Source organism: Podarcis gaigeae (assembly GCF_964106915.1).
Source record: "Podarcis gaigeae genome assembly, chromosome: 12".
Classification (NCBI taxonomy): Eukaryota; Metazoa; Chordata; class Lepidosauria; order Squamata; family Lacertidae; genus Podarcis; species Podarcis gaigeae.
In genome coordinates this window covers 38,537,218-38,564,802 of record NC_139688.1, presented here as the reverse complement: position 1 = coordinate 38,564,802, position 27,585 = coordinate 38,537,218, and the positions used below count along the sequence as shown (strand labels likewise).

The 27,585-nt window shown below is 44.2% G+C and overlaps 2 protein-coding genes across 5 annotated transcripts in view; one reads left to right on the top strand and one right to left on the bottom strand.

Annotated features, from left to right (window-relative positions):
* Positions 1-1,143: 1,143 nt before the first annotated feature.
* On the bottom strand, positions 1,144-23,510 carry BTD (biotinidase). The gene is made up of 4 exons (XM_083705947.1): positions 23,368-23,510; positions 5,686-5,911; positions 4,349-4,498; positions 1,144-2,379 (listed from the first exon to the last, which is right to left on the bottom strand). The coding sequence occupies exons 2-4, from the start codon at positions 5,905-5,907 to the stop codon at positions 1,231-1,233; spliced, it is 1,521 nt and encodes a 506-aa protein (XP_083562073.1). The 5' UTR covers positions 5,908-5,911; positions 23,368-23,510; the 3' UTR covers positions 1,144-1,230.
* The window catches only part of HACL1 (2-hydroxyacyl-CoA lyase 1), a 41,057-nt gene continuing 24,821 nt past the window's right edge, over positions 11,350-27,585 (top strand). For 3 of the 4 annotated variants that reach the window (XR_014556824.1, XM_083705871.1, XM_083705869.1), the window contains exons 1-2: positions 23,386-23,509; positions 27,362-27,466. Coding sequence is in view for 3 of the 4 variants with exons in the window: in XM_083705871.1 (XP_083561997.1) it covers positions 23,438-23,509; positions 27,362-27,466 (177 nt within the window). In the remaining variant the exon portion in view is untranslated. Of the gene's footprint in view, positions 11,478-23,385; positions 23,510-27,361; positions 27,467-27,585 lie in introns of those variants that run through there. The other variant, XM_083705870.1, reaches the window with a different exon arrangement.

Sequence of the window (27,585 nt, the reverse complement as noted above, 5' to 3'; positions counted from 1 at the left end):
TTCTTTTTTTATAAGAGTTTACAAGCTTGGTAGATCAGAAGACTACTGTGGACATAGTGTATATTAAGTTTAGTAAGGCTTTTGACAAAGTCCCCTAGAATCTTCTTACAGAGAAGCTGGTAAAATGTGGGCTGGGTGGGGTAACATTTAGGGAGGAAGAACCAGCTGCACAAATATAAGATGGGCGACAACTAGCTTGCCAGTAGTACGTGTGAGAAGGATCTTGGGGTCTTAGTAGACCACAAGCTTAACATGAGTCAACGGTGTAATGCAGCAGCAAAGAAAGCTAATGCTATTCTAAGCTGCATCAACAGAAGTATAGTATAGTGTCCAGATCAATGGAAGTAATAGTACTGCTATATTCTGCCTTGGTCGGATCATACCTGGAGAACTGTGTCCAGTTCTGGGCATGACAATTTAAGGAGGATATTGACAAGCAAGAACATGTGCAGAGGTGGTAGCCCAAGGTGATCAAGGGTGATATCCAGTTCTGGGTATCACAGTTTAAGGAGGATATTGACAAGCAAGAACATGTGCAGAGGTGGTAGCCCAAGGTGATTAAGGGTTTGGAAACCAAGCTTTATGAGGAACAGTTGAGGCAGCTGGATTTGTTTTAGCCTGGAAAAGCAGATACTGAGAGGCGATATCACAGCCATCTTCAAATATCTAAAGGGCTGTCGCATGGAAGATGGAGCAAGCTTGTTTTCTGTTCTGGAAGATAGGACCTGAACCAATGGATTCAAGTTACAAGAAAGGAGATTCCAGCTAAATATCAGGAAGAACTTTCTGACAGTAAGAGCTGCTTGACAGCAGAACAGAGGTGGTGGACTCCCCTTCACTGGATTTTTAAAGCAGAGGTTGGATGGCCATCTGTCCTAGATGGCCATCTGTCCTAGATGCTTTAGTTGAGCTTCCTGCATTGCATGTGGTTGGACTAGATTGACACTTAGGGGTCCCTTCTAACTCTATGATTCTATGTGACAACAGACACCTAGTTGTATGTGACAACTCTAGTGTGATGTCAGAGCTAAGAACAAACCCTTTTGAGATCAGCCAAAATTTGTGGACCCTTGGAATTGATAAAGAACATTTATGAATTCATGCAACCTAAAATTACTTTTCAGGTATACACAGTTCAAGAACTCCATTGGACAATAATCTCCTTTTATTAAGCAAGCTCCTGAATCATTCATTTTGGCACGTGACTTTTGGTTGCACCAAATGCTTGTTTTAGTCCTTCTCATACCATCGTCCATATAAACCGGCCGTTATTAAGCCAGAAGATGCTCCCTTTTTCTGCATGACATAGTGGTTCTTTTCCCACCCCAGAGAGTCCGCAAAGTCCAGAGTGATGCCAGACTTCAGCAAGAGAGGGAAGACAAAAGCAGTGCTGAAATTCCCTTGCAGCTGAAAATCTATCCGTTCAGTAGCCTTTGTGACTTCCTGCCCGCAACTAGTATAGTTGAGGGTGCCGCACTTCACTAACGCACAAGCTTGTACATAGTATGTTCCATGAACTGTATGAAGGCCATCAAATACTCCTAAAGCATAGAGTTCCTTTGATACAAATAATCTCTGGTAACTTAAGGAACAGCACAGAGTATTGGAACAGACCTGGATCTCTCCTTCAGCTTCCATTATGGGCATAAAAGTGAAATTGTCATACATCATTTCGCCATGAAATATAGGTGGAGCTTCCTGGGCTCCTTTCTCAGCTTTTTCACAGTGGGCTTCTTGATCCTCCTTATGACAAATTTGATTGTCTATAGGGGAATTTGAAAAACTCATCTGAATGTTATTGTTGGTTTCATGCCCTGATGTAATAGGGATTTTGGCCACTATAAGCTTGCCTTTATCGTTCTCCATGTTATAATAAATGAATGATTCCGATGGTGTGTATATACCACTCCCTGTCATACCCAGGTCAGGACGATGGATATTCGCTGCCAAAAGATTGATGTTGAAAGCAACTGCAAATGCTTGTTGAAATTCTACAGCAGACAGCAGCGGAAGCTGGTTCATCCATGCAGTAGGATACACAGCCTGTTTTAAATTGTGTTCCTTGATAAGCTTCACAGTTGGCTCATAGAACAGGATGTCAAAGCAAGTGAAAACTCCAAATTTGCCTGCAAAAGGCGTATTAAAAACAGTGTAATCTACCTCTGGCGGAGTATCAAAGGCACGTTCAAAATACAGATTTTGTTTTCGGTATCTGGCTATGAGTGTACCACTGTCACTAAATACTACGTTCGTGTTAAAGTGGTATCTCCCATCTGGTGGGCAGTGGCGATCACTGTTATTGCAGGGCTGCTTGGTTCCTAAGTTTACCACTAAAAACACTTGATTCTTCAGTGCCATACAGCTGAGTCGGTGCAGAACCTAGGGGGCAAAAAAATAAATACATATTCTGTTGCATCAATAGATATAAGCATTGAGCAGTCCTCTATTAATTGGCTGTTGGATCAAACACAAATTAAGCATGTATACTTGTATATATAATGGTTCCCTATGAAAAGATGTTCAGTGCTTGTGAAAGATGTAGTCTTGAACATCTCTACTCAACAGTAAGTGTGCAGAGATGATTGAAGCTTTCAGTGGTCATTTCCTGATTTTGGCAATATGATTTCGGCTTCTCTCCAAAACATTAAATCACTGTGCTGAAACTTCTCTATTCATTAATTACCTCATAATGCTATTGCTAGAGGGACTGTAATATTGTTAGAGGCGCTGCATTTTTTTTTTTATTTTTTTTAGTTAAATAAATTTTAAGTGGCTGACAGATCTAATTTTGGGACCATCGGAAGAGGCAACATCTTTCTCTTTAGGTTGTATTCAGGAAAGCCATTCTGCAAGTGGAACAACTTCCGTTTGTGCAATGCAACTTTGGTCTCTCCTTCCCTCACTGAGCCCCCTCTGAATCTGCTCTGGGTCCCCCACCAAGCAGATTTGGGGAGGGAACAGGTGGAAGGGAGAGAGGATGTCCTGCTGCACATGGGGGAGTTGTTCCACTCATGCAATGACTTCATTGGAGTCAACCTTGTGACACTAGACACTGTTGTTGTTCTTAAAAGTAGGGAAATTTTTAGCAAATGCAAGTTGGAGGAAATCTAAAAAGATCATTAGTTTTTTTTTAATTCAACTGATTTTGAAAGAAAATGCAACATTTGGAACACTTCAAAACTTGAAACTTTCTAAGATCCTGCATATTCTGTCAGCAATATAATTGACACTGTGGCTGTATGCATCTCTGTTTACTAGTAAGCCTCGTTTGGTTAGAGCAGGGTGCTGATAATGTCAAGGTCGAGGGTTCTATCCCCATATGGGCCAGCTGCATTGCAGAGGGTTGGACTAGATGATCCTCAGGGTCCCTTCCAACTCTACAATTCTATGACACTATGGGTTCGATGGGACTTACGCCAAATAAGCATGTGTAGGATTTCAACCTAAGAAAGCTATCTTCTTATCAAGTCAGCTTACTCTTGCAGGGGTGAGCGTTCCACAAAAAATCACGTTCTGTGGGGTAAACCAAACCCAAATGTAACATTTGCAGCTATGTGCTTCGTGATCTGTAGGCTATACACATTCTGATCGAATGTATCAACCGTACATTTTGACAGCACCCTGTCACCTGTTTGAAGAAACTGAATCCAGGTCCAGCTCAGGAAGTGATCAACGCTGCCACAGCTGACAGAGTTGTCTGTGATCTTTGTGTAGTGCACCATACAGAATTTCTTCTGCTGCACACAAAAGACCTAAGGCTTGGGTGGATTCAGGGTAGATTTCCCAGAATTATAACGATCGAAACCACAAATTTCTTGAAAATCATATTATACTTACTCATAACAGCTTAGAATAAGAAAGTTGGGTTTTGTTTGTTGTTTTTAATGGAAACCTACATATGTAGTCTGAACGTACAAAACATTGTTCTGTTCAGAAACTGTTGTTAGCTCCAAATACATTCTAAATCTTCAGGGGAAAACGTGCTATAGCATTTCCATCTTAACTTAGTTGCAGCTCTCTGCAAAAAGTAAGTTTAAATGTCCTTGTGCTTGGTACCTATAGCAGGTAGGAGATCTAACAGCCAAACATAGTTAAGTGATAGAAATTAATGGGTGTACATTTACAGAAATTCGCAGTTTGATTGCATTTACATTAACCTTAACTTCATACTTAGAGATTGAAATTGACTGTAAAACAAAAATGTTTTGAGATGCAATGCAGTGCGACAGAAAGCACTAGTGAAATAGAGCAGCAAAATATCACTAAGGAACAGAGTGTCACTCTATATATTCCACCAAAGCAAAGAATATCCAGTTTTTTCCAGTTCTGCAACAGTTATAACAGATACCTCTGTGTCATTGAACAAGTATTCTTCTTTGCATGGATTCCATGTCACAGAGTCAGGGTATGGAATGATATCCAAGTAAGGATAAATAGAAGTCCTGGTGAAGTTGAAGCCCTGAATTCCATCTTCAGGAAAGACAATTATCTGTGCTCCCTGATAGCAAACAAAAATAAAATAAAGACAGCTTTCGGTCAGAATAAAAAAAAAAGGTAAGGTGCCTTGAAATCTCTTTAAGAAGACTTAGATTGCATTAATCTCATTCAAGTGTTGCTGATAATCAAAACACACAAGAACACTGTGTTACTTCCATTTAAATTGTGTGTTTTTTAAAGATAGTTGTAAGACCTTGAACCTGCTACAGTACTATGAATTAGAACATCATATGTGGCTTTATGGTGGAAATGTGGGAATGACCATAAAACGCTCTCCAGTTTTTTTTTTTTGGCTAAAATCCACAAACTTCTTGCCCAGAAGCAATTTCACCAAAGCATTTGGGATTTACACCAGAACTGTTTAGAAGTGTGAAATGATTCATCTAGATTGGAAGGAAACATAGCGTTTAGACACAGACAGCTGTATCATATGCAGATTTTAAAGGGGATCCTTGCCTTCTTGAAGCAGTGTGGTGGCTGCTTTAACATGGTGCTAAAGGATCAAAAGCTCTGTGTTTTTGTAACATGTCTATTGACTTCAGTAGCAAACACCACACAAGTAACTGTGTGCTGGATTCACTGGGTTAGGGGAAACCTTCAACTGCAGGTGCAGGGCATCCAAGCAGGATGTATGTTAGGGGTCCCCAACTTTCTTTAGGCCCGTGTGCCCATTTGGAAATTTGAAACTTGTGGGCACTGCTGCAATAGTCAATATGTAAGTTGCTCAGAAAAGCTGATCAAAAGGCAGAGGTTAGGTCTGAGCCTCAGCTAGCAAACCACCTACTTGCCCCCATAAAGCACAACAAAATGCCCATTTCACAGAAGTAAAACTGGGAAGGCAACCCAGTGATGCTCAGATACTTCAAAGGTAAGCACCTTCTCAGGGGAAAGTATGAGTGCATGCTGTTCAAATCATCACATTCTCAGTCAATCTAAAAATTAAAAAGCTAAGATAAGATGCTGTCTCTTCAACATCCTAGTAGGTTATTCACTAATAGTTTCAAAAGAAAAGCCATTATAGAAGAAAAACACAGGAGCTCCGTGACTCTGGAAGAACTTGCTCAAGATTCTGTTTCATCCAGAACCTCCAATATGTATGCCTACAAAAGCTCCTGTAACAATAAACCAATTAACCTCTTAGGCACATGTTACTTAAAATGTTCGCAAGGTGATTAATTATTGTGGTACCTGTTTAACAGCAGCAATTACTTGCTCTTCGTAAATGTCTAGGTTTCTGTTCATCAGCTGTAATGCAGACCGTCGACTGGTAATAGCTGTTGGATTGGGATTCAGGATGACATGATGTTCGTACACGGCAGCAATGTAATGTCCTCTGTGAACATCTGCGGAGAGAACTTGGAAGCAGACCAGGACGAGCATGCAGCAGCTGCCCACAGGGATGTCAGCCATGAATCTAAAAGAAAACAACAACATATTTATGTGGAACATACTTGAGTAAAATCATAGAGTTGGAATGAGGGTTTGCATGTCTTTAGCCCAATGCCCCGCCCAGTGGATGATCTACAATGCAGCTGCAGCATCAGTGACAGGTGTCATTGATGTCCAGGACGGTGGTACCTTGGGTTACATACGCTTCAGGTTACAGACTCCACTAACCCAGAAATAGTACCTCGGGTAAAGAACTTTGCTTCAGGATGAGAACAGAAATCATGCTCTGGCGGCGTGGCAACAGCAGGAGGCCCCATTAGTTAAAGTGGTGCTTCAGGTTAAGAACAGTTTCAGGTTAAGAACAGACCTCCAGAACAAATTAAGTACTTAACACGAGGTGAAAGAGAACTCTTAAGATTGAGATGAAATCGAAGCCTGAAATTTCCACCCATGGGTTCAGCTCCTGCCCTCTGGAACAACAAATAACATGCTGTCTTTCAGATATTTGTATATTGAAAGCAGTTAGAATTTAATCTTGTCCAGGACACATATACACCATTCTTCTAAGCATTCTTCATCAGACTTAGTTTCCAGGTCCTCACCAGGTCACCCTCCAGGCACATTCCAGTTTGCCATTGTCCTTTTCAGAAAGTGGTGTCTGGAATTGGACACGGTACCCCAAACCAACAAGACAAGAAGATGCATTGTAAGCCTTCTAATGTCTATTGCTCCTACCATAGTGAACTGAGAGCAGAGTGATGAGATCCACTTGTAATACTCAAACTGGGCATTACAATTGCTAGATTGCATGCCTCCCCATTTTTTTACAGGATGGTCCATAAATATTAGCACCTATTATATAAGGACCCCTGACCGTTAGGTCCAGTCGCGGACAACTCTGGGGTTGCAGCGCTCATCTCGCTTTACAGGCCGAGGGAGCCAGCGTACACCTTCCGGGTCATGTGGCCAGCATGACCATGCCGCTTCTGGTGAACCAGAGCAGCACATGGAAACGCTGTTTACCTTCCCACTGGAGTGGTACCTATTTATCTACTTGCACTTTGACGTGCTTTCGAACTGCTAGGTTGGCAGGAGCAGGGACTGAGCAACGGGAGCTCACCCCATTGCAGGGATTCGAACCGCCGACCTTCTGATTGGCAAGTCCTAGGCTCTGTGGTTTAACCCACAGCACCACCCGCGTCCCTCTATTATATACTAATTGATAAAAATGTGAATAAGTCATGTTGGAGCTATTTCGCTTCTGGGAGAGGATAGCACCTACAGTAGATAATTTAACTATCTCTAGGTAAACTGTCACAAGTGTTAAAGCAAACCCCAACACTGTATATGTTCTGATTAAAGGGCAAAGTTTGAATCATAGATTTGTCGAGTTGGAGGGGACTATGGGGGTCATCTATCCAACCCCCTGCAATGCAGGAATCTTTTGCCCAACATGGGGATCAAACCCACGACCCTAAGTCATGCTCTACCAACTGAGCTATCCCAGCAATCACACTTTATTTTGGAAACAGTCCGCCCCTCCTGGAAATGTCCTCTTTTAGTAATTTACTAGCGCATCCTGCCATTTCTTAAGAGACAATTCATTTGCAAAGAGTTTTAAGACAGATCCATTCTACAGCTCCAACTGCTTTTTGATAGGTGGTGTCTATTAAAATGATGCACACTGTGTTTGGGGTGTGCACAGAGGTTTGTAGAGTTCTAATTCTTGCAGCAAGAACTTACAAAAGCAAAGCTTACCAAAATACATTATAATTAATAATAATAATAATAAAAATTATTTATACCCTGCCCTCCCCGGCCAGAGCCAGGCTCAGGGCAGCTAACACCAATAAAATCACAGTAAAAACATAATGGGTGGGGGAACCAATTTAAAATACAGGTTACATAGACTCTGAGATGAAGTGTAAGCTGAATCAGTTTGTGCTTATTTTGAGTAATAAATTCCATTAAAAAAATCCTAGCTGGTATGAAAAGAGGATCCACTGAGCTAAGTATATTTTTTTAACTTATATCTTTGAATATTCCAGTAGCTTTTGACCTGCCAGTTTGATTTTGCCCCCTCCCCACCACTGCAAAGTATTATTAATTAAAAAAAATTTGGTGGAGGTTTTTAATTGATGGCCGTATTTACTCTTTGTTGTTTTATATGTATTACTGGTTTGTTTGTTTTTTAAAAAAATATATTGTCTTAGTGTTAGCCACTTTGCTTTCTCTTTGAATACAAAGTGGGATACAATTTAAAGCAAATACTGTTGTATCAACACTTACCCTGTCAAATCCAATACTGTATAGAATGTACAAAATGCAGTTCTACAAGTTGGAAATCTGCACCAACTCACAATACAGTTGTTAAATCACCATTATGTTACTAGGAGCGTTTGCCTTGTTACTGTACAACAAATAATTTCAGGCTAATGCCAAAATTATAATGGACCTAGCTTGTTTTGGACATTAAAATATGTTCCAGCAACATAACTTTGCTGACTCCCAAGGTGGCAGGTTATTTATCTGGCACCCAGCAAGTAAAGTCTAAAGCACCATCATCTCTGAAGACAATTAATGTGACACATTCTGCAAAAAGATGTCGAGGGTTCTGGACATGAGGCTGCCGACACCAGCTTTTCCTGACAAGCCCCAAAATGGAGGCAGGGAATGAAAAGTATGCCGTAGTCAGCATTACTTATACTGCAATGTGCAAAAGATGTTCCTTCAACAATGAAATAGATCCTTGTAGAACGAACAAGGCCTGAAGCAGTAGGCTGGGGATTATTAAGAGGATCTGTCAAACAAGTTGGAGAGGTAGAGGTCAGCTTCAGATATGCTTGGAGAGACCGACAGTCTTGACCCATTTCATTCTCGTTTTAGGCTCCAGTTTGGGACCAGATCAGCCTTGGTCACCTTGACTCATTACAGTCAAATCTCAGATCCCGAACGCCTCAGTTTTGGAACGTTTTGGCTCCTGAATGCCAAAAACCCAGAAGTAAATGCTCCGGTTTTTGAATGTTTTTCAGAAGCCGGATATCCAACACGGCTTCTGCTTGAGTGCAGGTAGTTCCTGCAACCAATCGGAAGCTGCGCCTCGGTTGTTGAACATTTCAGAAGGCAAACGAGCTTCCAGAATGGATTATGTTCGACAACCGAGATTTGACTGTACAGTAGTACCTCGGGTTACATACGCTTCATGTTACATACGCTTCAGGTTACAGACTCCGCTAACCCAGAAATATTACCTCAGGTTAAGAACTTTGTTTCAGGATGAGAACAGAAATTGTGCTCCGGCGGCAGCAGGAGGCCCCATTAGTTAAAGTGGTGCTTCAGGTTAAGAACAGTTACAGGTTAATTACGGACCTCCGGAACGAATTAAGTACTTAACCCGAGGTACCACTGTACAGGGTTTTTCTTTTTCCATCCAGAACTCAACTCAGTTCTGGCACTTCTCAGATGGACACCATTGCCATTATAAGAGAACAAGGGAGGCTTTCCTGGTGAGTTCCTATTTTTCAACAAAAATAGCACCGAGTCATTACATCCTCCCGGAGAGAAACAGCGGGAGCACGACCTGGTTGATTTTCTTGGCCCTCTAAGCAGTTTTGGATATTGTTAACCATGGTTCCAGAAGATGGCAATGTTTGACTATATGACTGTTCATTCATGGGGTCCTTCCAAGTTCCAACCTGGGTTGGAGGAGGGGAGATCTCCCCTTCCCACACCATCTTCAGTCACTTTGGGAGGAGGAGGAAAGATGGCAGCTCTCTCCTCTGGCCTTCCTCTGGAGCTCATAGCCTTTGTGGAGGCAGGTGAGGGCTTCGACCAGCTGAAGGAGGAGGATGAACAAGAGGACGTTGTGACTGAACTGCAGGTAGAAGAGGACGGTGCGTTCTAGTCACCTAAAACCAGGCACCACCTTCGCAAATGGGAGCAGATCCACTCGCCCCAGCAGAAAATGTGCTTGGAATATTGGCATTCTCGCAAGGCAAGGGAGTCCTTTGAGTGTGTGTGTGTGTCACACATTGTCTTTAAAAGCTTGGCAGTAGGGGTGTGGGAACTTCTTGGGACACCTTTGTTCCTTCTGAACTTCTCGCTCCTGAACTCCTGAATTGTGATGCTGCTGAGCTTGTGCCATTACTTGCCTGAATTAATATCTCTTTCTTATAAGCAAGAGCCTCTGGCTGCATGCGTTGGACAATAGCCAGGACAGTGCCCACCGTTAAAAGCACCAATTGTTCATGCATTTCTGTTTGAGAAATTATGTCGGTTATCAGATTCTGTACGAGGTTGGAAAGCTGAGAGCGTCAGTTGCCTCGGGAAGCCAGCAGTCAGTCACTGCAAAATGGATAGATATAAACGGCGTGCATTTGGCACGGTCCATCAAGCTGTTTTGCAGCCCCTTTCATGTCAATAGAGTTAGCTCAAACACCATTGACACAAATGGAGGTTAAGTGGCAGCTGCAGTGGTGGCTGCTTGTACCGAAAAGGTTATAGTGTTTAGCATAGAGAGTCATGTCAAAATTTCAAGGGCAAAAAATAACTGGAAAAGAATAAATATGTTGTAACCAAGATTCAATTTAAAAGGGATCCAAAAAGCTTTATGTGAGCAAAGGCAAAACGTTTTGATACATGAATATCGACAAACTAAGTAATAAAGTTTTGCCTTACAAAAGAGAGCTGTAAAGATAGCAGCACATCAGTACACCCAAGTCAAACTGAAATGCCCTTTTAAAAAAAACAATCGGTCCAGAAAAACATTTTATCAATGCATGTCATTGTGCTTTGTTGTTCTTTACCAGGTGTCAGCAAACTTTTTCAGCAGGGGGTGGTGCACTGTCCCTCAGACCTTTTAGGGGGCCGAACTATACTTTTGGGAGGAAAATAAATGAAGGAATTCCTATGCCCCACAAATAACCCAGAGATGCATTTTAAATAAAAGCACACTTTCTACTCATGTAAAAACACACTGATTCCCAAACTGTCTGTGGGCCGGATTTAGAAGGCGATTGGGCCAGATCTGGCCCCCGGGCCTTAGTTTGCCTACCCATCTTCTTTACTATTGAACTATGTTCAACTCCATCAACTTTTACCACTGAAGCATGGGAAATCCTGGAATATAATTCTAAAACGGATTTGGGAAGTGAACTAAGTGAACTGGTGCTATTACTAGCATTTGGCCCTTGGAAGTTTTTCAGTTATACAAAAATACAAATGACCCTGTGTAAGATCAAAGGCACGGACAAACACGTAACATCCAATCCTGCAGGATAATGTTATGTTGCGTGCAAAAAAGTAATACAGAAATGGACGTGTGTGTGTTGCTAAGTTAACACCCATGGATGTAGCAGTATTCCTTTCATCAGCTTTGCATTTGTTTACTTGCATTAGCAGATAAGAAAAATGAAGCTGATTTTTAGGGATGGGAAAGCATATATTCCTGTATGGTCCTCTTATATGCAACTCCACTGAAAAAAAGTATTGTGGAGGATACAGAAATGTGGGAGATTTGCAGCCAAACCTAACAAAGATAGTTAGAACATGAAGGGTTTAAGGATCAGTTAAGGCTCAGTGAAAGGGACGAGGTAAGACTTGTTTCCTGTTCTTTTCTCTGCCCACCCCTGCGCTCTCTCTCAGCATTGCAAACAAGGCAGCAAACGTATCTGAAGCTGTCTTTGCTGAATTTCTACCCAAGAACATTTACCTGGATTTTATTTGCTGCTAAGGACAATGCATGCCTGTAAGTAAAATATATTTTAAACTTACTTTAGTGTGTGATCTGTTTCTTTGCACCAGGATTAAAAGGAAGCCAGCTGCCTCAAGTAGCTAGAATGTTTTAAAAGGCTTAAAAGCCTGTTCCTAGGCTTCACTAAATCTGTCTAATGATGGGATTTAAACTCTGCTACTGGAACTATTTATTTGCAAGCCCTGCATTTTGAAGAACAGGCACAAGCCATTTTTCTTTTGTTTGCAAGCCGATACATGTGGGTCTGTAGAGGGTTAAATATAATTAATATATCCTCTTAGCAATACCCACTTCAATCTCCATGTGGGATGGGCAAATGGTTCCCTTTTGGACTACTATAAAGCAATGGATATTGTTATCCCTGCAATAATACCAGTGCCCATTCTCCAGCTATTGGTGCCATATTCCTTTCCAAGCAAAATTACAAGAGCAGACCAAATGCAAAACAAGTCTGGTCTTTTGTGTCTGACAAAGGCCAGATCCAGATTATCTAGATTCTAGAGCAGGATAGTTCAGCCTCTGTAACAGTGGTGAATAGCTGGAGCTTTGCCAATTGCATATTAAACATGTCTGACAAAGGACCAGGCATCTGGCCATTTTGGCTTCTAATAATGTGATGTCGCTGATGGGTAATAATATGAAATATTTTTCTGTCTGAGCTAAAATCTGATTCAAGTCTTACTTTAGGACCTGGTAAAGTCACATGATTAAAAAAACCAAAACTTTAAAAACCGATGTGATAAAATTCTGTTAAGAGTGATTTTGTAAAATAAGTGATCTCCTAGTGGCTTGACGTATCAGAAACACAAATGTACAAATCCGCCCTAAGACTGGGCATGTTCCTCTTATCCTGTGACAAAACATTCTGCATGAGAACACAAAAAACAAAGAAGACTGTGTTCTTGTTCACAGACAAACTGTAAATGGTAAATGGCTTCTCATTCTGAAGCCAACTCCCAACGGGAAACCGAAATGAGCTTTGCCTGCGCTCCAGGAATGAAAACTAGTTCTCCTTAAACTCCTTCCTCTCCCCCCGCATGCAGCCCACACATGCCCTTTAGAGGGTCTCCAACCACTTACTTTCTAACTAGACTGCAGTCTGAGGTTACTACAAACAAATGCTTGTAATAAAACATTTTTGTACTCATTCCCTCTGCAAAGTTCTGTACTACAGAAGTAACACAGAATACTTGTCTCCTGAGATCTTGAAGAAAAGCTTCTTTTAATGCCCCTATCATTTGAAGTGTATATTGGGGGAAAGAGCCTACTTGATGGTGGCACCCCATAATGAAATGCTCTCCCCAGGGAGGCTTGCCTGACACCGATCTTGATGTCACTTCAATACCAAGCAAATACCTTATTGTTTTACCAGATTCTTTAATCAGCAATACATTTATTTTAGGTTGCTTGGTTTGGTTTTTAATTCCACCGGCTGCTTTTATATTTTGGTGTTTTACTGTTTCTGTTTTAATGTGTTTCACTGTCTTTTTAACTTTTTGTAAGCTACCTTGAGAACTTGTGGGGAGCTTAGGCCATAAGCCTTAGAACCTTCTGACATAAATCGATCAACATACATACATACCGGTACATACATGCATGAACAGGCTGCGATCCGAATCCCTTATTTAAGCACACCAGGGTCTCTTTTCTTTGATCTGCAGACTCGCACACAATATTATAAGCAGCTTTCAAAAGTCCCTTCAGTTTCAAAGGGTTTTGCCACATGGTTATTATTCAATAAAAAGAAGCCTAAAACCCCTTGGACATGCAGAACCAGTGCTTTTTTTCTGGGGGAACGCAGGGGTACACATATCCCTAAACCATAGCTGTCAAGTGTCCCTTATTTGAAGTCCCTTATTCCAGCACCATGTCCTGCTGCTGTCCCTTATTGATGGATGTCCCTTAAATGATGTCCCTTAAATTTCAAAGGAAGCAGCTCCTCTCCCTCCCTCCCTGCCGGCTAGGGAGGAGGGAGGCTCCAACTGTGTTGCTTGGCTGTGTTGCTCACCCAATAAGAAGTCTAAGAACGACTGGGGGGTGGAGCTTGCACGCCTTGTGTGTGGCTAGTTAATGCAAGCTGAGGGGGTTTTTGAGTGCTGGACGACATTTTGTTGCACTTGCTGCTGCAAACTTTGCAGTGCAAAGCCAGGCCGGGGAGCCATCTTAAGTTGAGGCTGCATAGGCCTTGTGGTGCATGTGATTCAGATTCTATTCACTTGAACCTCTGATTACAAAGTTGGTTGGACAGTGTTCTCGAAGCTACCCAGCATGAGTTTGACCAGACTGCAGGAGGACAGGAAGACTGGAGTGCCTGGAAAAGGTGAGGCTGTGTTAGAAACTTCAGAATCTAGACCAGAATGGAAAAATCCAGGCAGCAATATTTTTTAAACACAAGTTTTATTGACTTTGGTTTAATTTGTCAGACAAATAAAGCAAAGGGGTGCATTCAGGAAAAATGAGAGAATGCCCCCGAACACCAGGGGCAGACAGTTTTTATCCCCTTAGGCAAAGCAAAGTTCAGCCCCTGACCCACCCCTTACATATTCCTCTTTATACATATTCATTAAAAGCTCTACCAATTAAAGAATTGATGGTGGCCCTTCGGTTCCAAGTTGCATTATCCACTAGGTGGCGCTGCGAGTTTAAAATCTTTCTGACCTATTTACTGGTTTCCCGTAAATGCTCCTTGACCCCCCGCCTCTTTCTGTGGTTTTTAACAGGTTGCTCGGTTTAGAACTTTGTGGTGGGCTAAACATCCTGAGCAAACGGACAGTTTCTCAGAATGAGCTCAACCACTAGCAAAATCCCCTGGCCGCATCCTCTTGCAAAGAGCAGGGGCAAGCAGGGGAGAGAGAAATGTCTTTTTAGCTTTTAGTTTGCTTTCTAAGATGGCTTTCAGCTTATAAAATGGCTCCAGCCTGGCTCTCCAAAGTGGACCCAGGTGGACCCTTGGTCCTCACTCCTTCATTCCCCCCTTTCCATCACGAAAATGCCGACCGTTACGGTCTCCATTTTCGTTTTGATGGATCTATAGGTCATAGAGAGCCAGGATATGGGAGAAGTGGGAGTCCACTCGTGGCATCTGTTGGGGCCAAGGTGCATACCAGACATTCTGACTTATTGGCAGAATGGGCTACCATCTCAGCCATTTGTAACCGCCTATTGTAAGGGTTATGGACGCCCCACTCAGTCATTTGACGAAAAAAAGTTGGCATGGGAGGCCAGGGGACTCTTTCCCGCTTTGGCCAATACACAGGTAGGTTCTCCAATTCTCCAACCAGATACGATATTGTTCATGCCAGCAAGAATACAGGAGCATCCAAAGAAATAGGGCAGTACATACCACTCCTACCCACCAACCTCAATATTTCCATAGTTCCTCCCACCAATACTCGGGGCCATTCCTAATATTCTTTTACCGCTGAAGGGCCCACTGATATTCGTATTCAATTATTCGCTGGGCCTCAGGGGTGACTCTCCACCTTATTTCTGAAGCTCCTACCACTTGGATCAACTTCCCAACTATTCCCGGTGGGTGGGGACCCCTGTGGTCTCCTGGGAGAGTACTATATCCAAAAGGGGCTTCTTCTTCCACGTAAATGATGTTGCACCTACAAGAATATATCCACCCCTGCAATGGCCTGACACACGGGGTGACTATATCAAGGGGTTCTGGTCCCAATACCAAAAGCCCTAGTGGTGCCTCTAAATTTGCTGGAGAGCAAGTTTCTACGTTGGGGATGCTGCCCTCGGGCACCCCTCCCATCCAATTCTTCTGGAACTAGGTACCCTGTCTGTCTACTGGGTGGCAACTCTTATGCAGCCACAAGAATACCCTGCCACATTCAAGGGTATTAGGTATGGAGTTACCAGGCCCAGTAGTTCAGGCAGTATTCTGGGATTTGGGGAGACTCGAGCCACCACGATAGTCACAGGTGGGACTGCAGAATTTACAGGCACCTGTTCAGCAATTTTAATGTGCACCTGATTCAGACACCCTCCCATGCAACACCTGGAGTAAGATTTGGGCCTGGTTTATCAAATGGGGTTGATATATCGCTTTACCATGCAACCAGCAGGCTATTCTATAGAGTTGGTATGGCTCGGTAGGGTCAGGGCAATAAAACATAGAGCAAGTCAATAAAGAAAATAAGAGAGAAAGGAGAAAGTCTTTGTAACTGTCCTTGTGATGATTAGTCGCAGGAAACCGTTGCCCGTGGCTCAACGCATTCCCGGTAGCGTCAAACACAAGGTGATGATCAGCTTCAGAGGGTCAGAAGGATTTCAGACGCGTGTGATGTACCCAGGGGATCACCTCGGCTACTTTCACTGCAGTAGGGGATGAGGGGGTCGCCAGACGCTGTCACCCAGAGGAACTGGTGAACCGGCTCAGCGAGACTGCCGCGGGACTGCACGATGTACGCTCGAGGGAATACCTGGAAAGGAAGCAAACACACACACGACAAACAAAGGGATTGTACTTGTCCTTGAGTGATGTGATTTTTTCATCTGCCCCAAACTGGCGGGGATGTCTTGGACGAAAGGGGGTGGCCTGCCATACAAAAGTTCAAAGGGTGATAGTCTCAGTCTCTTGGTTGGCGCACAGGACACAGTTTTGGGATGTAGCAGCAGTTAGTTATAGCAGCAGTTAGTTGAGATAGGTTGGTGATGTAGAGTATTCTCCCAAGGTGTGCTTTAGCAGCTGGGCTTCCCAAATGGGTGGATTCGTGGCAATTCTTCACAATCACGCTGGCCAGATGCTGGGGCACCAAAAACACGGCTGTCTGGTCCTTCCTGGAGCGTTGCTCCTTCTCGACATGCCCACTGATGTTCATCAAGGGTGTAACGCTGTTCCACATCATCTGGAGTGAGTTCTGGGATTATTCTTTTGGCATAGCAGGCATTTCCTGGAAATCTGGGCTGCCAGTTGATAAAGGTTGGCTATATAGACATACTTTTCCAGCTGCTTGGTTGTGGCATCTGGCCCCATGTGGGTGGACTCATAGTATCTGGTTTGTCAGCAGTACTTAAGATCACTTCTGGGACCACTGCTCCAATAACTGAGGCGGGGGCCGGTTTCCGGGCTGCTTCCTTGGCCACTCTGTTTGCCAATCGATTTCCTCTGGCCACTTCTCCTGGTCCAGTCTTGTGTCCATAACCTCAATGCAATCGTGTGTCTGCTCCTCACCTTCTCCTATCGGCAACAGGGTAGCTGGGTTGAGGGCGATGGTGCCCACTGGTGGAGGTTTCAGAGCTGCCTCACAAGCTGCATTATCTACTTTCCGGTTGCCTCTAGTGACCATGTCCCGACCTCTGCTATGGCCTTTGCAGTGCATCACATCAATCTCTTTGGGGGCCCATACAGCTTCTAGTAACGTCTCAACTTCTGGACCATATTTCAGAGCTTTCCCGTGGGCTCCAATCAAGCCCCACTCTTTCCATAGGGCGCCATGCGCATGCAGGGTTAAGAAGGCATATTTAGAATCAGTATAGATGTCAGCCTTGCATCCAGCTGCCAATTGCATGGCAATGCCTTTCGCTGTTGGGCTTCACCTCAAAGGACAAATAACTCTTGGAGACTTTGGCCTCCTCAGAACTCTTGGAATGCTTGCCTGGCCTGCACCCCCACTTTTGGGTGCTCTATTGCCTGAGGAACAGCTTGCAACTGCCTTTTCAGCCTTTCTCCAACACACAGTCCATCACACAGATGCGTTGAACCGTAGAAACAACTTCCCAAAGCAGCCTCAGCCCCCTCTGGGCTTGGTACTCAGCCCCCTCTGGGCTTGGTACTCTTTCTGGGCATCCTCTAGGTCCTTCTGGGCTTTCTGGGCGTCCCACAGACCCTTCTGGGCTTCCAGATCCCTCTGGTCTGGCTTCTACTGTGGCCTGACATGCCGTCTTCAGTCCCTGCCACGCAACCCAGGGCTTCTCTAGAGCATCAACCACGTCTGCTTCACAAGCCTCCACTGCGCCTGTAAACTTCTTAATGGGCTGGGCAAAGCCTGTTTCAGCCTGTGTACTTTCCCATAGCTGCTTTACTGCCAGTCAGTAATACATGCATTTTGACCAGGCTTCCCAATTGGCTCCATGTAGCCTTTTACAGGGGTAATTCTTATGGCCTTGCTGTTGCTGAGCAGGCATCTTCCTCCCCCTTGGCTGCGGGTCTCTGAATGGCTACGGCGGACCCCTCGGGTCCCTGGGCTGTGAGCCATTGCCGTGCCTAACACTGCTGCCTTTTCTTTCCTCCACTGCTTTTTCTCCCTCTTCTCAGCCTCTCCTCTTTGTTCAAACACCTTCTGGGCCATGGCCATGATCTGAGATCTGGACATGCCCTGGAACCCAGGCTGTTTTTGGATTTTGGTTCTAATGTCCTTTGCACATTGTCCTATGATAGGTACTTAGAGCATTGCGATTGTCCACATTATTTGGGTCCCACTGTGGGTTGGTTAAGGGATATCGGTGAGGCCACTCTGCCTCCTGAACCTGCTGTTCTTTTAGGTGTTCTAGAGCCTGTGTATTAATTCTCCTCCTTTCCTCTGAAGTAAAGAGAGTGTTCAGCAATTGCTGACAGTCTGTCCAGGTAGGCTCATGTGCTGCAAATATAGAGGACAGCAAGTCCACAATTGCCTGGGGCTTCTCAGCAAACGCAGGGGTGTGGGTCTGGTCTTCCAATTCATCAAATCAATGGTGGTGAAGGGGACATATTGAAGGGTGAATGTCCTAGGCTGCGGTGGCGGGGCAGGTGGGGCAGGGACATTTTGAGCACCGTCTTGCCCTGCCGGAGGTGCAGGGGGTGGAAGTGGTGGATTGTCAAAAACCACGCGAAGGGGGGTCAGGACTGCTGTCCCTGCCTCTACACTGGACGTGGGCTGATTGGATCTGCACTGTTTTAGGTACTTTCCAAAGGCTTTTTCTCGACCCCTGTGATAAGCGTCTGCAGCATCTCGATACATAGTGGTCGAACTTCTGTATTTGCTCATCTCTTTCCTCAATTCTTTAAGACTGGGGTATAATTCATCCAGGACCTGGTCACTGGGCTCTGCCTTGTGTACTTCTGGGCTGGCTGGCAGCCCCCCCCCTTTCCTGCTTCGGCTCCTGGGGCCGCATATCGGGGCAGCGGTGGAGCTTTGAGGATATGGGGCTGTCCCTGTCCTCCCAAGGGGGGCCACCACGGCACTTGGATCATATGGGGGTGGGGCCAGGACTTTTGCCTCGGATCCCTGGTAAATGGGCTTCTTGAGGCGTTTTCCTGCCTGTGCTCCTTAATTTTGCATTGATCAGTCTTATATTTCTTCAGCCAGGGGGTTGGGGGGGTTCTCTATTATCACGTGAACCTCTAGAACTTCATCCATGTTCACAAACTCATCCAAGTTAAATGGAGAAAGCTCTTCTTCCTCTTTTGGTTCTGTGCAGTTTTTTTTTGTTTGTTTTTTAACTTCTAATAGTTCTCCCAGCAGACACCTGACCTTGGCTGCTCACACCCTGTGGTCAGCTTCAGGTGTCCGGCTTGTTTCTTCATGCCTTCCTTCATCTTTTTCTGTGGCAACTAACTTGTTAACTGTGGTGGCCACAAAGATGCAGGTCCTCTCTTGAGGCTCCTCTGCCTGAGCCTCAAACTAGGGGTCTATTGCAGTGTTCTCTGAGACACACCTAAACACTGAGCCATCCAGCTGGTGCCTGGTTAAGGACACCAGTTAAATTGCCCTCCCTGTCTCAACTGTAACTGCTATAGGTCTGAAACCATTTCGTATTTCCTAGCCATAGACCACCTCTCACTGGTCACCAGAGAAACTAGGGGGCTGCTGGTGGTTTCCCTGATGTGTTCCAAACTGCCGCTGGTCACAGAGGTACCCAGCTCTTCCCTAACTAAATTCTGGGATTTAGGTTGGCCTCCCTGGTCAAGCTGTAGTTACTATAGGGATCAAAACTATTGGAGGTCTGCAAGGCTCATGTGCTTCCCAGTTCAGTAATGGGCTTTGGAGAAACTAGGAGGCTTGCCTTACTACCAAAGCCACAGCTCAGCAGAGAATTCTCCAGCTCTGCCTGGCTGAACTCTTGCCTTCATTGAGGTCCAGAGATCTGAAACCTTTGTATGCATTCTAGTTCTGTATACTAACTTGGATAACCTAAGGCAGTGTTTCCCAACCTTGTGCCTCCAGATGTTTTTGGCCTACAACTCCCATCATCCCTGACCACTGGTCTTGCTAGCTAGGGATGATGGGAGTTGTAGGCCAAAAACATCTGGAGGCACAAGGTTGGGAAACACTGACCTAAGGGATCTCTGGAGCGATCCCCTCCATCGCTCCCAAAGCTGAATCTGAGTCTGAAACTCTTCCCTAAATAGATACTCAGCCTCAAAGATACCCCTTGTTGCCCTGTCCCAGTTAGGGCCCCTATCTTACTTCCCAGTTCACACAGAGTGCGCAAGCATTCTGGCGTCATCACAACGCCATAGTCTCCGCTGAATCCTTTCTTGAAATTGTTCAGCATACACTGTAGGGGAGTTACCGGACCTTTTGAGCCACCCCCCCCATATTTAATATGGCCCTTGTGCAGCGTCCCCAAACACCAAACACACAGACACGCAGTTCCCAACTTTCCTCGCCCAGTCGAGCTCGCGCTGCTGGGAAACGAAGTACTTATTGGTTCTACCCCAGGGGAATACCCTGGGGTTGCACACACACACGCACCAAGTGCCTCTTTCACTGGACGCTGTACCACACACTAGCCTCCCGGTCCCCCCCCCCTTTTTCCTTTCTGCCTTCCTTTAAATCCTTAAGCGTGGGTGGGTATTAGGGGCCAATCCTTCCCTTACTGCCACCAAGCACGCTTGGACATGTGATCAAGATGTCCCTTCTCCTTAGAAAAGGAGGTTTCCTATGTCCTCAGGGCCCTTTGCCATGTACTCACCCCAGCCGGCTGGTTCCTCCTGCCCTGTCAACCTCGGTCCTTCAATCCGTTGTCTCCTCTCACAGGATCCAGCAGAAGGGTCAAATTGGCTTCGCCCTCCTCCGAAGAAAAACCTCGGTGGCGCCAGGAAAGCGGCCTATTGGCTCTTCCCCTGCGTCCTGCCTAGAAAAGGACAAGGGAGCTGCCTTCTGGTCTTTTTGAGGACTTAAGGTCCTTGATCCGAGTCACCTGTGGCACCAGAAATGTTAGAAACTTCAGAATCTAGACCAGAATGGAAAAATCCAGGCAGCAATATTTTTTAAACACAAGTTTTATTGACTTTGGTTTAATTTGTCAGACAAATAAAGCAAAGGGATGCATTCAGGAAAAATGAGAGAATGCCCCCGAACACCAGGGGCAGACAGTTTTTATCCCCTTAGGCAAAGCAAAGTTCAGCCCCTGACCCACCCCTTACATATTCCTCTTTATACATATTCATTAAAAGCTCTACCAATTAAAGAATTGATGGTGGCCCTTCGGTTCCAAGTTGCATTATCCACTAGGTGGCGCTGCGAGTTTAAAATATTTCTGACCTATTTACTGGTTTCCCGTAAATGCTCCTTGACCCCCCGCCTCTTTCTGTGGTTTTTAACAGGTTGCTCGGTTTAGAACTTTGTGGTGGGCTAAACATCCTGAGCAAACGGACAGTTTCTCAGAATGAGCTCAACCACTAGCAAAATCCCCTGGCCGCATCCTCTTGCAAAGAGCAGGGGCAAGCAGGGGAGAGAGAAATGTCTTTTTAGCTTTTAGTTTGCTTTCTAAGATGGCTTTCAGCTTATAAAATGGCTCCAGCCTGGCTCTCCAAAGTGGACCCAGGTGGACCCTTGGTCCTCACTTCTTCAGCTGCAGGTCCCTTATTTTGCCTGCTGGTCCCTTATTTTCAAGGCTGCTGGTCCCTTATTTTCAAATCTGTAAGTTGACAGCTATGCCCTAAACATTTTGTGAATCTAAGTTTGGCCTCATTGAGGGGCAGTATTTCAATATGAACAGGGAAATGAGAGTACCCCTAAACATATTTTTTAGGAAAAAAGCACTGTGCAGATATAAACATGTGTTCCTATGAATCCCAGGCATAATATTCTACAACACGGCCTTGGAAAATGGCAGTGCTACCTATCTATACCACACCCATGCATTTATTCATGATTGCTACATAATTTTCATAATGCAGAACAGACAAAAACAGAATGCCACACCTTGAAATGTACTGAAATAATAGACTGGCTTCTCCAGTTTTTAAGTGTCATCATATCTAGAACTAATTTGCAAGAAAGTTGTGAGAGCATCGTGGGGAAACTTCAGTTTCTCACATTCTCTGGCTGCTGGTGCAGCTGTTGAAAGACAAGATACAGATGGAGAAGATGTCATTCTTATCACTAGGAATCTTACACAGTGGTTTAGATAGATAGCTTGCCTATTTAAAATATCCCTTTTCAAGTCAGTTTTTTTTTAAATTAAAATAAGAAAAGCTGTAGACCATGTGCATGCAGAAGGTCCCAGTTTCAACCACTGACATCTCCATGTAGGGCTAGCTGGGAGATCCACCTGTCTGAAATCCTGGAGAACTGCTTTCTGTCAGTCAGTGGAGACAGCATTAAACTAGAAGGACCCAATGGTCTAATTTGGGATTATTCAGCTTCCTATATTAAAAATGGTACCAAGTTTAACAAAGAGGCACCTAATAATATAATTATTTCCAAAATAAAATAAAATCCAGCTTTTCGAGGTCAGGCGGCTTCTCAAAGCAATTTTCAGTAGCATTAAAACATTTATAAAAAAATAACCAAACCCATTCGATAAAAACCTGCAATGGAGAAAACATCTATAAAAGCTAAATAAAAACTTGAAATTGATAAGAGCAAGGAGTGCAGTCCCCCTTCTCCACTACAAAGCGCAACATGGGTGTTGTTATAGGACTGGGAAAACATCCCGAGTTGCTGCTAATTTTTCACAGCAGACACATTACACAACTACGGTATATAGCACAGGAACACCCATTAAAGCCATTAACTTCTTATCCTTTTGCTGCCGGTGAAGACCTTCTTCCAACAGGTTTTGGGGACCAGGCTGCTTTTAATGAGGGGGCTGGTGTTTTTGTTTATTGTCTTATGTTTTAATAGCATGCATGTGCATATATATATATATGCACATGCATGCTATTAAAACACACACACACACACACACACACATATATATATATATATATATATATACACACACACACACACATATATGTATATATATATATATATATATATATATACACACACAGACACACGTATGTGTGTATATATGCGCATATATACACACACTTATGTGTGTATATATGCGCATATATACGCGCACGCGCACGCGCGCGCGCGCGCACACACACACACATATATATATACATATATATACACACACACACATATTACAGTTCTATGAATGTTTGTTTTTAACGATTGTTTTTATTTGTTCTTATTTTATCTGCAATCCCTGTCAGGTAAATAAGCAAAAAACCTCAGCCACGCATCTGCCTTCCATGTTCCCAATTTGCGGGCTCGGATTGGCTAAGCAAGAGGTCAATCGAGAGCCTTTCTTCGTAGCGTTCCACCCCCCCTCCCCCTGCCCAACCCTTCTCCATCAGAGTGCGGGGTGGTTTGAGGCGGGCTGCTACAACGGCTCCGCCCATTTAACGTTCCCCACCTATTAGCTAGGCTCGAAGCCTTTTCCTATTGAACAGCGGTGCGCGTCAATCACGCGGTTAGCGCTTCCCTCATTGGCCGATGGAGCCGTACCTAAGCGTGGTTTAAAGGTAGCCTGCAGTTTGTCTCTCCCTTTCCACGGGAAAAGACGGTTGTGGAAGCGATGGCTCCGGCAGGGCAGGAAGAAGAATGTGTCAGCGGGGCTCAGGTCATCGCGGAAGCGCTGAAGATGCAAGTAAGAAACGCTCTTGGGTGACCCTTGAACCCCGGCAGCCAACCCGGAAATATTACGTGTTTCCTACGGAGAGCGGGAAGGAGCATTTCTTTCGAAAAAGCGTAGTTTAACGTGAAGGGTTCTAGTCCCTGTCGAGGACGTGTAGCCCAAAATGTATCTGAAGGCAATCCTGTTTAGGGAAATTTTTAATGTTTTATCGTGATTTTCATAAAATAGTCTTTTGGGAGCAGCCCAGAGTGGCCGGGGTATAAATAAATTACTATTATTTCCCAATATGCAGTGCCAAAATATAAGATATAAAACAAAACCTAGCAACAGTGTTTTGTGTTGTGTAGGCTCCTATTTGTTATGTGCAAATGGCTTTAGATACCTATTAGGTCCATAAATTACCATACAGCATATATTCAACCTGAAAAAGAGTTGACAAAGGACAGCTGAACATTACCTTCAGTAGCTTAGCACCTCATCTATGGGGGAACGAAACAGCAACAGGAGAGCCCCAGGGTTGGTCGTGGATGGTTTAAAATTTCAACAAGTCTTCTTACTCTCGTTTTTAAGGAGCTGTTACTACTCTCACCTGCTTCTTGCGTTCTCAGCAGTTACCTGTCGAGCTGCTGTGCTGCCTGCAGTGTAGGCTGTGTGTAGGCTGTGTAGGTTTGGTTTGGGAAGATAAAAATAGTTAATCCAGAAGCATCCAGGATTAGTGGACTTAGGTGAAAGATCACAGCATGCCAGGAGAAGCAATAGAGTGGCAAAGAGCACGGGACAAACCCATGTCTGCCTGCCCTTTCGCCTCCAGTTGAAAAGGTTCTTGTAGGCGGAGATGGGGCACAGATCCCTGCCTGGAAACTCCTGGATAAAGCATTGTAGACAATATTAGGCAAGACAAATCTTTTGACCTGGTATGAAGCAGCTTCTTTTTTAATTTTTTCTTTGGACAAAGTAATAATCATAAATAATAAGAATAAAAATGTGCATCTCACCACTGAGACTATTTCATTGTAACTATCCAACCTCCCAAAATTTCAGCACCTCCTGTGATGGATCGACACATTTCTGTTTTAACAGTACAAATTCTACAAACACCCTCCGTATGTCCTTAGAACAGGCTTCCTCAACCTCTGCCCTCCAGATATTTTGAGACTACAATTCCTATCATCCCTGACCACTGGTCCTGCTAGCTAGGGATCATGGGAGTTGTAGGCCAAAAACATCCAGAGGGCCGAGGTTGAGGAGGCCAGCCTTAGAATAATTTTTCCTGCATATTCCTCATCTTACCTTAATGTCACGTTAATTTATCATTAATAGCTATATCCCGCACCTCTTTATACCATTCTTCTATTTTATATCCCGCTTGTCCCTTCCACTTCCTAGCTATAACAATTCATGCAGTATTATTCCCACATCATCAAGGACCCAGTAATCAACCATTAACTAAAGCTTGAGTAAAATCAAATTATAAATGATGTTCCAGATAATGCTTCAAAAAAGAAGACATTTTTGTTAACAAGGCTTCCCTCTTATGCCTGTTGGTAGAAAGGCCGTTGCTTAATAAGTCAATCATTATACGCAATCGCTTCAGCAGAATAAGTTCCCTTAGCTCAGAGTTTATTGTCCTTTGAAAGTATCACATTGTCAGCAACCTGGGCATGCATGTGTAACTGCTTTCAGCGAACTGTGCTTTAGCTGACTTGGCTTCCTTCATATGACCTTGTCTTCCTTTTGGTGGCCCAGATCACCTGGATGACATTGTACAAGCCAGAAAGGTACATACTGGCAGTAAACACTAATATGATATATTGGCATATCATACATAATAGCTGCATTCAGGAAGAATACCAAATTGTGGCTTGGAGCTACACAAGCAAGCTTTGAGAAGCCTTGGGTCCTTTCACAATTTCCTCATAAACCATAATGGCTAAACCTACTTTTTTGTCCAAGCAAGGATTCAAAACCAAGATTCACTGTGTGATCACTCAGATGAGCATTTCTTTTGTATAAAGAACATCCATATGCTGATCATCAGCTATGTTGCCTAAATTTCTGGCAACCCCACGTACTGTTTTACTGAAGATGAGAATAATCTACTTCATACAACATCTGGAAAGCTTTTTGTGCTGTTTCCGTAGGAAATTGGGGGGTTGCATGTATTAGCTCAGGGGCTGGCAATTTTTTTTAGCAGTGGGCCGGTCCACTGACCCTCAGACCTTGTGGCAGGCCAAAGAAGTGGCCGGGGGGGGGGTGGGGCTGGAAGAAGAGACGAGGGGGACAAGTAGTTCCCCCCCCCCCAGCCCCAACCACTGCGCTTACCTTCCCTGGGGCTGCTGCCACCACCGCCGCTGCTGCTTCTGCTCATGGGTAGGCAGAGCGAGCTCGTCCACTCTGCTCTCTGGCCCACAGGAGACCTAGGCAGCGACAGTGACAGGAGAAAGAGGCCGAGCGGCGGTGGCTCTACCAATCGAACACCATGCCTGGTTTACCTCATCGTGGCACTGGGACATCTCTGCCCATCAAACGCCACTGAGGTAAACCAGGTGTGGCGTTTGAGTGGCAGAGCCACTGCCGCTTGGCCTCTTCCTCCCGTCCCCATCGCTGGGAGTCTCGGCTTTGCGGCGGGTTCTGGCTTCCTGTCACAGGCCTGATTTAGGACCTAGGTGGGCCTGATCTGGCCCGGGGGCCGTAGCTTGCCGACCCCTGTTTTAGCTGCTCAAGTGGTGTAGTGGTTAAGAGCGGTAGTCACGTAATCTGGAGAACCGGGTTCGCTTCCCCGCTCCTCCACATGCAGCTGCTGGGTGACCTTGGGCCAGTCACACTTCTCTGAAGTCTCTCAGCCCCACTCACCTCACAGAGTGTTTGTTGTGGGGGAGGAAGGGAAAGGAGAATGTTAGCTGCTTTGAGACTCCTTCGGGTAGTGATAAAGCGGGATATCAAATTCAAACTCCTCCTTCTCCTCCTCCTCCTCCTCTTCTTCTTCTCAGCTCTCCTTGGTCATGCATTCATATACCAACTCCCATCATTCTTGACCACTGCTCATGCTGACTGTGGCTGATGGAAGTCCAACAACAGCTGGAGGGCACCACACTGGCTACGCCTAGTGTAGACACACACACACAATGTGTTAATCAGCCATCATATCCTAGGGTAGCTGTAACAATTCTAGTGATCATGATGTCTCTTTATCCGGGCAACCACATGGGAACACAGTTGTTGTTTACACGTTCCTCATTCACAAACCTTATTTGTCCCCATTCTTGCATATCTGGGACTGTGTTTGTAGTAAAAAAATGTGTGAACTACCCAGAATGTTCATAAATATACATTTTATTAAAGTACCGTACTTTTCCATGTATAAGACTCTTTTTTTTACTCTAAAATAATGTTCAAAATCTGGGCTCGTCTTATACACGGATAGTACCCCCCCCCCCCCATTTTCTTAAATCAGAGTCCCCAAAAAATACATGGGGGCATCTTATAGACGGAAAAATACGGTAATTGTTTCTTCCAAATGATGATCACATGTTTGTTACAATTCCTTATTTTTAGATACATGGAAATGTCTGTTTCAATGTATTTTTGTGAAAATATATTCTTTATAAGCATTTATTGACTGTTGCACTAATAGAACCTTGGGCATATAGTATCATCAATACAGGTATACCAGCTGCAGTGGTCTATGCATGGCATTACTAGAAGCCTAGCTTGGTTTGAAGCTGCAAGTATTTAGTTGCAGTTCTAACTTTCTCCTAGAAATATTGACCTTAAACACACAAAAAAACCCTAGCTAGATAATAGTTAGAAGATAAATATTTTGGGGAGACAGCTTAATTTTTTTAAAAATTATATTTATTTCAGAACATTGAGTATATGTTTGGCATTGTTGGTGTTCCAGTGATCGAAGTAGCAGTTGCTGCTCAAGCAAGTGGAATTAAATATATTGGAATGCGCAATGAACAAGCTGTAAGTATTTTCAATAGCCTTGTTTGCTATCCAGGCCTCGATCTGCGCCTATCTGAAAATGAGAATGATGTGCAATACTCAGTCATGTATAGTCTTTCACCAATGTTTTTTATATGTGG